Below are 12,953 nucleotides of genomic sequence, written 5' to 3'. Positions count from 1 at the left end.
TGTTATATGATTTTTTTTTTGTTTCTTTACTTACTTAAAAATATTTCTAAAAAATCATGACCCATTTTGTAATTTTTAAAGAAGTAAATAAAACAAACATATGATTTGAATACACGAGTGTATATTATTGATAATAATATTCTTAAAAACTAAAAATACACATTCACTCAATCATTATCATCTTAAATTAAAAATTTTGCTTTACAATAAAATTACATTATAAACTACAAAATATAGCACATACTTAGCATTGTACACAATAAAATAAAAATAATAAATTAGCTGATTTTTTTTATGTCTGATTTATTGTAAAATAAAATATGTCAATGTTTTAGTTAATTAATCGATTATTTATAATAACGGCTTTCTAAAAAATATAGGACCATACCATAATATAAGTGGACATGTACACACACACGGCCACACTGTTAACTATCCAATTCCGTTTTTGCTCTCGCTCTCATCAAATGGTGATTCTTTGCGATAGAACGAGACGACATGACAGGCAATGGATAGTTAACACTGTGGCCGATGGTACAAACACAATATTTTGAGCCGAAACACTGTTTTTCTTTTCATTGGTTGTGATTTATTTGCAATAGATACTGGCAACATACAAGTTGCTGTTCGGCCAATGTACAAGATTTCAGGCTAGGATTTTTATTGGATAATATGTGACTATCTATTATAACGTAAATTAATGCCCTCCATAGCAAGTGGACAGATTCGCAACTTAACCCGGCGAGGATGTGGTACAAAAAGTATAAGTCGGGGATGTGGAGGATCTTTATGACCCTTTATTTGATTTGTAGATATTTCAATACCAAGCGGTAATTCAAAAAATATTTATCAAAAAACTTAAGTAATAGTTACTAATTAAAGGATTTAAATTAAAATATACACCAATAGCCATATACATGTTTAAATAATAGAGCTATTCTAAAAGTCTAAAAAATAGTGAAATTTTCGTTATATTGTAAGAAAAAAGCAATTTCATCATATTTCATAATATTAATTAGTGTTTTCTGGTAATCAATATCTAATATCATTAGTTATTCATAATTAGTCTTCTAAAGTACAAATCAGCTCATTTTTAACAAAATAGAGCAATGTGATTCTGGCAAAATTTCGTCATTTTTACGTTTGCGCACGTGTATTTTCTTTCACCGGCAACGATTGACTCACTAGTGGCGTGCAAAGGGGAGCAGAGTTCAATTACTCCAGCTACTGAGACGTTCAACAGCACGGCTACGGGATAAATAACTGTACACAAAAATATGAAGCACGGGGTCAAATTGACCCTTCCACATCCTCGCCGGGTTAAGGCATAAATGACTTAACGTGCCCTCCAAATAATGTAAAGCACCATTTTCTAAATCTGTGGCATATCGAGTTATTAACACTAATAATACAGAAAAATATTGTTCATAGATTTATCTTATGTCACTACAGTAAAGTAAGAAAATTCAGCGACAATAATATGGTATAGAATTCTTTTGTAATCATGATTTTTTAGTTAAAATAATCCTACGACTACCTTATGACTGTTCTAACCATCAGTGGATGATGAGTTTAAATTTTCAACTGGATTTCAATCAGTCAGCGTTTAATCAATAGAAAAGTATTTAAAGGGTCTATCTATTTGATAAAGCCTATCAGGAGCTTGTCTGTCAGATAAACTTCAAATCAGATGACAATCTAAAACTTTATCAGGAACCATTGCATCAGGCGCTTGGATTTAACCCCAAATAACTTTCTCCCGTTAAATTGTAAATTATGTTATTCCTGCTACCCAGTACCTTATCTGTCAGATAAATCTCAAGTTACAAGTGAGACAACTTTCAGACACTTCATCAAGAACCTTTGCAGTACTTGCTAATAAAGCTTATCAGGAACTTATCTGTCAGATAAATCTAAAGTTAAACTGAGAGCTTCTTTGCAGCACTTGCTGTTAAGGCCTATCAGGAACTTATCTGTGAGAAAAGTTTCAATTTCAAATATACCATTACCAACTTTCAGATACTTCATCAAGAACATTTGCAGAACTTGCTGATAAAGCCTATCAGGGACTTATCTGTCACATAAATCTCAAGTTAAAAGTGAGATAGCTTCTATGCAGCACTTGTTGTTAAAGCCTATCAGGAACTTATCTGTCTGATAAACTTGCACTGTAATCACTATAAATCCCAAATCAGCTTCCGCTACCCAGTACCTTGCAAAGCCATCATTGGTCCGGGCTGCATCGGCTGCTTGTGTGTCTTGGCATGTGCCTTTAAAGCAGAAGGCTTCCTGAATGCTTGACCGCAGTGGACACATACAAAAGGCCTCTCTCCAGTATGGCACCGTATGTGGGAGACCAGATCTTGACGTTGGACGAAGGCTTTCTCGCAGTATGAACACTGGTAAGGTTTTTCACCGGTGTGCGTTCGTCTGTGGCTTTTTAGGGTACCTGGAAAAAATACAAATCAGTTTTAGGTTTGTAATGTGTTTGTGGGAAATTAGAGGTAACCCAATTCCTCTTTGGTTGAGGATTCCAGGTGAAGCTCGCTTCCACCTTCGGCCTGATCATTTACTTGATGGAATTATAGTCTTTTTCACCTAAGATGTATTCGAAAAATATAGTTGATTTTTGTGATTTTTTTAATAACTAAGTATTCACTGCAATCGATTAATGAACCGCGGAAATAATCGATTTTGTTATACAACAAATACCCCAGCACTAAATCTATTCCGTTTCACACATTGCGTACATTAAATAAAAAATATTTTTACATCGTAGGTATTTAATTAAAATATAATCAAGAAACTCAGATTTTACTATACATATATTTCAAGACAAGTAGTTAATTTTTTTTTATTATATTGCTAATAATATACAAATATTTTTTCAAAAATATTCTGCATAGTATGTAGTATGCGTAATATGGATAACCTTGAAGTGTCCTACGGATCATCTTACGTGAAAATGACTATAATAAATTAATTGCAGGTCCAATGACAGTTTACCTTTCCCCCGGGAGGGCCCGGGACAAACTTGACCTTCACTGGTTGGGTTTATTGGCGGTCAAGCTGTAGATCCTGGCTAGACAGGAATTGCAGCGGTGGGAACGAGAGGTGGGAATAGTCCTGTATTACCTGAGGCAGCAAACTTCATGGGGCACAGATCGCAGGCATATGGCCTCTCCCCAGTATGGACCCCGCTTGTGTTTCCTCAACGTAGTAAACACGTTGATCAAGTTGGATTACAGGAATGCTTTGGAGAATCCTATTTAGGCTACGCTACGGTCTCCTATTAAACGCTACACGCGGCGTGCGACGTCAACATCAAATGTTCCTATCGACGTCATATGCCATACGCCGACGTCAACGTCTAAAAGGGGCCCTACGTAGTTTCGAATAACACTGTTGCGATTGCGACAAAAGCTGTAGCGAAATTTTTTTCTACTGCATAGTCTCGAAAGATGTAGTCTCGTACGGTGTTTATAGCCATAGGCTGTGTTGCACCATCTTACTTTAACAATACCAAATGTAATAAAGTCTGTCAAACTCCATACAAAAACACCGGATAAAGTTATAGTTACGGTTAAAGTTAAGGTGGTGCAACTTAGGCTTAGGGCATGATAATATGATTGGTCGTTAGTATTACCTGAGGCAGCAAACTTCATAGGGCACAGATCGCAGGCATACGGCCGCTCGCCAGTATGCACTCGCTTATGTTTCCTCAACGAACTCGACGTGGTAAACCCGTTGCCGCACTCGTGGATTCAAGGACTTAAGAAACTTAAGGTTTAGGGTACCTTTACAAGCTTAAGAGAGTCCTATACTGATTTAGGGGACGAACGAACATATCAAATAAATAATCTGATTTTGTGTCCGACTCGGAGGATCAATCTAGTTTAAGATGAAACAAATTTAGAACCTCTAATGTTTATTAAAATAAAGGTAGCAGGAAGACACTGGATGCAGGCCACTGTTGGCCAATCTGGAAATCATTGGGGGAGGCATATGTTCAGCAGTAGACGTCCTGTAGCTGAAATGATGATGATGAAGAGTTGTAAATTACCTGAGGCAGCAAACTTCATGGGGCACAGATCGCAGGCATACGGCCGCTCCCCAGTATGGACCCGTTTGTGTTTCCTTAACGAACTCGACGTGGTGAACCCGTTGCCACACTCGTCGCATACGAACGGATGTGCTCCAGAATGCTTGCGGGTGTGCGCGTCTAACTCGCCTTTTGATACGAACCTGGAAGTCCAGAAGTAAGGAATTGAGTATATGACCATCAGTTTTCAATTGACGATAACTTATGATCATTATGGTTCTCGTACGCTTTCGCAAAATGGTCACAATTTTTCAACCTAGAAGTTGAACTATCGTTTGAAAAATGATTATCTGCAGGCCTATTTCGTTTCAGCCAAATGACGTCCACTGCTGGACAAAGGCCTCCCCCAAGGTTTTCCACAATGAACGGTCCTGCGCAGGCCTCCTACTAGGTGGACCGACGATCTGGTAAAGATCGCGGGAAGAGCCTGGATGCAGGCCTATTACGATCTCTTAATTCCAGTCAGTGTACGCCTTAAATAAACTGCCTTGCGTTTCTGTATTATGATCCCATATGGCCAGCCAGGCAGCGGTCACGTGACACTTGACTGACTTCTGACTGGAAATTGGCTGGAATTTTCGTACGACGGTCAATGAATCATTTTGCGAATGGAATCGTTTTTTAATTCGTGAAGCAATCCGAATGGGATGGTCTGCGTCAAACCCCGCGAAAGACATAAGGGAGAGTCCGCTAATTTGGACCAGTTTTTTTCATTCCCATTTTACACATAGTTTTCTTTTGTTTTTGCTAATGTCCATGGTATATAATAAAAGATACATTGTTCAACTTACTATTTCATAAGTAGTAATTAACATGATTGTTGTATATTTAGCACAAATCAACAAAGTACGAGTTCAGAGCTTCGGTCCAATTTAGCCAACCGGTTCGATAATTTGTACCACAGGGTTACTAAATTGGATTTCAATAAATTTCCAGCCTATAGTAAAACTATGGCAAAATATTATACGATACATTCTTAACAAATTAGGAAACGAAAAGGAACAGTAGTTAATAACATAGACAATCGATATTGTTTTACACGTTATCACGATTTTGAGTAAAAGTTTTGTAATTCCAATTATCGTAACGTACACTTGTACCTAATCTACTTTGCCAGTCTTTTGCTTTCATTTATTGTTAGTCAAACATAACTACACTATTATAACTTCAAAATATGATTTACAAAAAAATTTTTCAAAATCCTTTGGTAAAGCTCCATACAACTTGATGTGGTACAATTTAGCAAACTAGGTGATAGTGCTTTTAAAAAATCGGTAAAAAATATAGCTTATAAATACCGAAAAATGTTTCAAATAATTGTAATCCACACTAATTTACGCTTCTAAATAATATATTAGAAACACCCTGTGATTAAATTTAACAAAATTACAAACTAAACATGTATTGTCAAAAGTTACTTGAAAACAATGAAAAAATACTTTTCAAAATAAAACACACGTGTTTGTTGTCACGGCAATAACCACATGGCCGATATTAATTGATTTTAGTTGTGTATCGCTGAGTGTTGCAATTACAAATATTCAATAAATACTTTACCAAATATGAGGGTGGTACAATTTACCCGGCGCACGGTGGATCGAGCCCATACAAGGTGTTGGACATGGTGCTTTAAATGCAACTACTTAAAACAAGATTGATTTGCATATAAATTGAAAGATGAGACTTCATTCTATCAAATATCACTAATATCAAGTCATGATCTACTATCATAGTTATGTGGTGCGACCGTAAAGTGAACAAAGTCAAAATCATGGATTTTCTGACTTCTGTTTGTATTGTCAATTTATCCAATTTCGTTCACTGGTTTTATGTTATTACTTATTAATGTATTATCTTATACCTTTATCTTAATCTGTGTGTTAAAATGAGTGCCTAAAAAACTTCTAGCTTGGCTATTTTGACGTATTTTTAAAAGGTATTTTTTTTAATGAAAACTGCGTGTTTTAGTTGACATCTTGGGCGATCTTTAACAAACCATGAATGAGAGATGATAGATGACAACGTGGGCGATATTATTACTCAGTTTTTAGACCCTTATTCATCCCTATTTTCGAGAAAATCACAAAAAACTAAATAAAAGCGCCTCATTTTTCCGCATAGCAAAATTAACTTAGGTAAAATTCGTTACACTAAAATAATGTCAGGTAAACCAAAGATGTTTATTTTGGTTTATGAGTTGTTTATCGTGTGCAATTCAGTAAAAATACTCATTAAAATGAAAAACCTCAAGTCAAATAGAGATTTGTATGCATTATTAAAAACCACGATGAAAGATCGTGCTAGTTCTTTAGCTAGGATACTAGAGCTGTTTTCGCATACACTCTCTTCAGATAAACAGAGGTAAGTACTAACGTAGTTAATACTTTATGAACATAAAGAAATACTATAAAACAGATATAGTAAAAAAATCATATTGTCATCATCTCAAAAGATTGTCGTTGAATTTAGTACATACCATACATACATTTTGTATGTATTTTTTTCTTCATTTATGATTGTGTTAGGTAGGTACTGAGTTACACATTTTATTTATCAGATAACTATAAAAAAAAAACAATAATTTCATTGACATTGTTTGTCGCAAGAAGAAGTAGTGTCATTATAATGAGCACCAGTTTTTAGCTACAAACGTAGATTGGCTTAGGCAATCTGTTGATTGGAGTCAGTTTTGTAGTCCGCTAAGTCCCTATAAAATTGCATTAGTATGTATCTAACAGCTAACAGAATATAAAATCAAGCTCGACAAAATCGAACAAAGTGATTGTGTGCAATGAAAAATCAGGCGTTTGCAAAAACATTTCTTTCATAAGTTTAACACTTAATGAGAATAAATTTAGAGTATTGTTAGATTATGTATCTAACAGTTAACAGAATATGAAAACAAGCTCGACAAAATCGAACAAAGTGATTGAGTGCAATGAAAAATCAGGCGTTTACAAAAATATTTCTTTCATAATTTTAACACTTAATGAGAATAAATTTAGAGTATTGTTAGACTATGTTACTCTTTAAATATGGAAACAGACCAAAATGAGTGAGTATTTGCTTTTAATTGAACAATAAATACAAGTTTTTCATCACTATATTTTAAGATTTTTTTTCACTTATATTAATTGCCATCTAATAAGTAAAATCTATCACATTAGAAAGATAAACTTGTCAACCTTACACTGTAAAAATTTGAAGTTACTACGTTGACGCAATCTCATTTTATTTTAAAAACACTGAGTAAGGAAGCGATGTCCAACGCTTTGTATGGGCTCGATCCAGTGTGCGGCGGTACAATATACCGAACTCTCCCCTAATACATGCTCGAAAGACATTGGCGCGTGTCGTCGGAACGAGACAGTGTATAGCAATTCAGTACGCAAATCACAAGGCCTTCAAAAACAGTGGCAAGAAGTTAGAAGTTTACAAACTTTAGCTCATTTTCTTTATTCCAATGATATAATACATGGGGCTAGTATTTGATATCCAATCAATTAGAAAGAAAAAAAGAAAGAAATAAGTCTTACACTTACATGATGAAATTAAAAAAGAATAAGCATTAGAGTAGGCGCACACCGTTGATTTTTAGTTGGCCGATAGTTGTGCCCGATTTCAAATTGTATGAAGAATCGGCCAAATCGAATCGGCGTAGTGTGCGCACTCCCATACATGCCCATACTGATCAACAGCCCGACTAAACTATCGGCTGACGAAAAATCAACGGTGTGCGCCTACTCTTAATTATCTAAGTATTACATACCCTCTTTCACATTCCGTACATTTAAAAGGCTTCAATCCTAAATGCCTTCGCATGTGCTGTGCAAGATTAGTCTTCTGTGTAAATCCTCGACCGCACACCGAACACAAAAATGGTTTCTCTCCAGTATGAGTTCGCATATGATCCGTCAACGTTGACTGCATATTGAACGCTTTACTACAAAGCTTACACTGGTGCTTCTTATCGTTAATATTGTTCGTATCTAATGGAAAAACTTGCATTTGGATGAGATTTTTCTTACTATGCTCTGATAGATTGTGATTGTCAAGATGTGCTTGATACTTGAATTCACGTTTGCAAATATCACAAATGTATTTAACATTGTCTCTTTCCTCATGATTTCTCATGTGCGTAATAAGTGACGATTTCTTTTTGAACTTCCTCATGCATTGCGAACATTGGAAGAACTCTGGCGCACTTTTGTGGGTTAAAGTATGAGTTTTAAAGGTTTTCATGTTCTTAAAAACTATGTTACATTGCTCACACTTTATCGGAATGAACGTTAACACACTGTTTGTAGGTTTTTCTTTGACTTTTTGCTTTTCTTTCTTAACCGTTACTGGTTTGGAGCAGACTTTGTTATCTAAATGGGTTTGGAGATTACATTTCTTAGTGAATTTCTTTTTACATAATTTACATTGGAAATACTTGGAATTCGGTTTGATATGAGTTTTTACGTGTTTTTTGAAGTCTTCAGAGTTTTTAAATACTAGGCCACACTGTCCACATTTGACTGGTATGAGTAAAAGGTCAGATTTCGATGTTTTTGAACACTTTTCACTGTCCATATGTTTTTGATATTGGTCCAATTCTGTGAAGCTTTCACCGCACGGACAGTGGTAATTCTTGTTCTCCGTTATATTTTGGCTATCATCCTCATAATTATCATCGTCTAAATCATCAGAGAAGTCAGAAAACTCTTCTTTGATAGCAGCTTTCACATCAGCCTTAGAATCTACTTTTACAGGCTCAAGTAACATTGCTGTTGAGTCTTCCTTTAGAGAATCTATCACATTGATAGGGTTAAGTTCTAAAAAGTGCTCGAACGTCGCCTGCTTCTCTATTTTAGAGGTTGATTCCAACTTTATAAGTTGCGATGGGCCAGACTGGCTGGCGTCGACTAACTCCTTCAAAATGTTCTCTGACTCATTGCAGCGCCTCTTAAACTCCTCAACGCGGAACAACAGCATCTCACAGTCTCCACAAATCTGCTTTGGAAGCTTCTCACCGATAGCAACGTTATTATTGAGAACGAAAATCAACACATCGTACAGAGTCCGATTGTTACCTTCCATTTTTGTGGACAGAGCCACCATATGCGGGGACTCAAGCAAGCAAGTCCTGCATATTTTTTCTAGGTTTATATTTGTTGTGATATCCATGGTTAAACGTAATTAGAATTAATTTTAATTCAAAAACAAATCACGAAAATAATTTACGCATTTTGACAGATTTCTGACGTTGACAAAAAACCAAACAAAGCGTTCCGCTCTTCTATTTTACCGATTGATTGTATTTTTTTTATTTTAGGCAGTGGCCCAATGGGAGATGAGACACTGTGCTTTTGCCAATGCATGAAGATCGATAAAATAATGGGGTAAGAAAGTTTAGAAAACTATAAACTCAATCTAGGTTAATCAATAATCAAATAATCGGTTCAAATTAAAACAAAGCATACTATAAATACGTATATTGCAAATTCAATCTCGTTTCACATTGTACTCTGCCCTTAAGTAACATATCATACCGTATCCAAATACAAAATTACGCTTTTACATTATGGAATTACCTACTACTTAAATAAATCCCTGAAAGAATTTATACAGAGTGCACCTCAACGTCCCTAATACATAAATATTAAATGTAGGTTAATAAAAATAATTCTTAAATTAAGTATGGATACGGCCCCATCCTTATGCCCTCTACACAATAAATAGCAGACTTCTCACTAATACTCGTCAGTACACTGAACACATAAATCGGTAAAAGAAACACCACAGGATATTAAAGGTGCTTACAAACTGATCTAGTTTACTGCGCACCTAGCTGGAACGCGACTCTCCCACGCCACGTTTGCTCCGTCCGTAATAAAGCGTCGATGTGACGTCACTGCTGCCAGGTGTGCAGTTAACTAGATCACTTTGTACATACTTGTGACAAGCCTATTGATAATGATGTTTAACATCAAACAAGGAAAAAAATATTACACCGGCTCGAAACAATAATACAAAAATGCATAAATAAACATCTATTCAATAGATTGTCTTTCATAAATAAAATATACCTATAGTAGATCTGTTTTAAAAGTAACTAAAATACATTTAATCAATAAATTATGGTTGACAAACTTGTAACACACTGTTTCGCAATCGTTTTCAATTTGAAACACCCTGCATTTTGCCATGTTGGAAACCATATAGTTGAACGATGGTAGCGCCCCCCTGAGTATGGTGGGACAGTTCAGCGTGGGTCATCTATAACTTCGCTCTGGTCATGTAGCTTTTTTGTGATAGTTACGGCCATGGAAACACAGATCGGCCATAAAAATATCTGGGTCACTTATGGGTTTACCTAAATTTTTCTAACGTGTTTTCGAAATGGATATTTATAGATGAAATGTATTGTTAAGTTGTTTTATTTGACTTGCAAACTGGCAAGTTGTTTCTTCAGATCCAGTAGAATGTTCACTTCCGGTTGCCACACCGCCTTGTCTTTGGTCGACGCTTTGAGTTTGCGCACTTTGTCACCCTGTAAGCAAATATAAATAATAAAGTTAGTTTTACTAATAACGAATTAACGATAAAGGGATAAAAGAAAGTTTGTTTACACATCTGAAAATAAACTGTTCTAACAGGACCCTGGACTATCAGTAGTTTCATAATTCACATTTTACCCCATCGAAACCGCAATGTCGAAATCAATGGATACCCATAATTTAGTTCTAATCGATCTGGGTATTTTTTGGACCATCTCTTGCTGTAAAATGTAACTTTTCGTAGCTTAGAAGTCAATAAATTGTCAGTCCATTAAGTTCACGACTTAACGTCATAGTTTAGCCTAGGTCATCCGCCAGTAAAAACCAATTTATCAAAATCAAATTCATTCTTAGTCTGTAGGCACTTTTCAGGGCACTTATAATAAACGACCCAAATACTCGTAGTAAAGCTTTCCCTACCACCTCTTCGGGACAACATAGATACCGGCTTAAATCCATTAAATTCATTTTATTTTTGCAAGGCTTTTAAAACGCACTTTAACACGTCCCAGTATCAACCCTACCACGGGCCAGTGCTGAGATGAAGCAGCGCAAGAAACTGAGTCACTATTGACAAATAATAAATAAATATAAATAAATATCCTTTGACATTTTGCACTGCGCTTCTAGTCCCACACTAAGCAAAGCTTGTACTATGTATACTAGACAACGGATATAAACATACTTAAATACTTTTTTTTTGTAAATACATACATATTATACACAGAAAACACCCAGTCCAATACAAACAAAATATGTTCATGCACACAAATGTTTGTTCTGTGCGGGAATCGAACCCGCAACCTTCGGAATAGTAGTCCGTTTCGAACCACTACCACAGAATAATAATAAGTACTACGTACAGAAGTTTTACTTCGCGAAGGTATTTAAAAAAATGTATGCTCAATGTCATTAATAATATGGTGTAATTTAGCCTGTCTCAAGAGTCAAGCACCATTTTGTTGAAAAACGTCAGTGATCGGCACTGCGCCGAAGCTATAGGGCTGACTTCGGTAAAATGATGTGACGTGAGGTGCCAAACTGCGGAAAATGGCGGAGGAAATACATGATTTAGCATGAATTATCATGAATAATATTAACTACTTATTTACCTCTCAGTGTCTTGAGGCAACTTAAAAAAGTACATTCTGTGTTTTTATTATTATTTAGGCAGTTAAATACTGCACAGTATTTAGTACACCATTTTCTTTATTTTCTTCCATCATACACAAGAATACGCGTGCGTGAGTCAATGTTCGCTCGTATGTGAGGCCTTGTCGAATAGTATCCTGTAGGTGGGCCATCGTGCGTGTTTTGTTTTCGATGTAAACTCGCGGAGATGAACAGGCCTGCCACTACACCAAACGGCCGGCCGACATTAAGCTGGTTAAAGAACATTACCTGTTCAGCAATAGCTTTCTCCAAGTCGGCGGCGCTCTTTGCTTGAGAGTTAGCGACGCTACCGCTACTGGCAGTTGACTGAGCGGCCGCTAACTGTTTTTTAAGTTGTAACAACTTGTCGACTTCCGGCTGCCACACCGCCTTATCTTTGGTCGACGCTTTGAGCTTGCGCACTTTGTCGCCCTGTGAGCATAGACAAGACAATAATTAGTTTAGTCTCTGACCGCCGGTCGATTGAGGTTTTACGGTATAGATACAAAGCAATTAATATTGTTTTGTTTATAAATATGTGTTTCAAAACTTGGATTACTTATATTATACTTGGATAACTTGGACCATATTGGTCCTTCGAGCCGGATAAAAAAAATACACAGAGCAACAATCATAACCATCATCTGGGTCGTTTAGTCTGTATTATAACTATAATATGTATCATCATCATTTCAGCCACAGGACGTCCACTGCTGTACATAGGCATCCCCCAATGATTTCCACAAAGACCGGTTGGCAGCGGCCTGCATCCAGCGCCTTATGAGGTCGTCGGTTCACCTTGGGTGGACTTTCTGGTACGTGGTCTTCACTCCAGAACCTTGCTGCCTGCCATCACTATATAGTATAAAACAAAGTCGCTTTCCGCTGCCTGTCCCTATATGTATGTATATGCTTAAAGCCTGGTCTGCGAGCACGTAGAATTTTGTCCAATGACCCCAAGCTTTGTGTTCCGTTGCTGTCGCGCTCGCACACTCACTGCGGGCACGCGTCGCACAGTCGCGACAGCAATATAATTACGCGCGAGCGACAAGGATGGGTAGCTTGGGGTCATTGGACAAAAGTCTACGTGCTCACAGACCAGACTGTAGATCTTTCGAACTACGCAAAGGATTTTGATGCGGTTTTTTTTAATAGAT

At 36.5% G+C, this 12,953-nt stretch overlaps 2 protein-coding genes across 2 annotated transcripts in view; both read right to left on the bottom strand.

The window, feature by feature from the left end:
• Positions 1-2,201: 2,201 nt before the first annotated feature.
• Positions 2,202-9,342, bottom strand: LOC135084805 (gastrula zinc finger protein XlCGF57.1-like). Its single transcript, XM_063979544.1, has 3 exons — positions 7,872-9,342; positions 4,064-4,245; positions 2,202-2,449 (listed from the first exon to the last, which is right to left on the bottom strand). Exons 1-3 carry the CDS (start codon positions 9,269-9,271, stop codon positions 2,202-2,204), a joined length of 1,830 nt encoding a protein of 609 aa, XP_063835614.1. The 5' UTR covers positions 9,272-9,342.
• A 222-nt stretch (positions 9,343-9,564) lies between these two features.
• LOC135084926 (methionine--tRNA ligase, cytoplasmic) overlaps positions 9,565-12,953 on the bottom strand; it is a 60,705-nt gene continuing 57,316 nt past the window's right edge. Inside the window, exons 24-25 of the mRNA XM_063979673.1 lie at positions 12,046-12,228; positions 9,565-10,637 (exon numbers count right to left, since the gene is read on the bottom strand). Of these exons, the coding sequence (XP_063835743.1) occupies positions 10,524-10,637; positions 12,046-12,228 (297 nt within the window). The 3' untranslated portion in view covers positions 9,565-10,523. The remainder of the gene's footprint in view (positions 10,638-12,045; positions 12,229-12,953) is intronic.

This window comes from Ostrinia nubilalis, chromosome 27 (genome assembly GCF_963855985.1).
Source record: "Ostrinia nubilalis chromosome 27, ilOstNubi1.1, whole genome shotgun sequence".
NCBI lineage: Eukaryota > Metazoa > Arthropoda > Insecta > Lepidoptera > Crambidae > Ostrinia > Ostrinia nubilalis.
This window is presented reverse-complemented; position numbering and strand designations above follow the sequence as displayed.

Coding starts and splice junctions, on each gene's coding strand:
- LOC135084805 (XM_063979544.1), bottom strand. CDS start 9,271: ATGGATATCACAACAAATATAAACCTAGAAAAAATATGCAGGACTTGC. Junction 4,246..7,871: donor TGTACGGAATGTGAAAGAGG/GTATGTAATACT, acceptor CTGGACTTCCAG/GTTCGTATCAAAAGGCGAGT. Junction 2,450..4,063: donor CATGAAGTTTGCTGCCTCAG/GTAATTTACAAC, acceptor TATTTTTTCCAG/GTACCCTAAAAAGCCACAGA.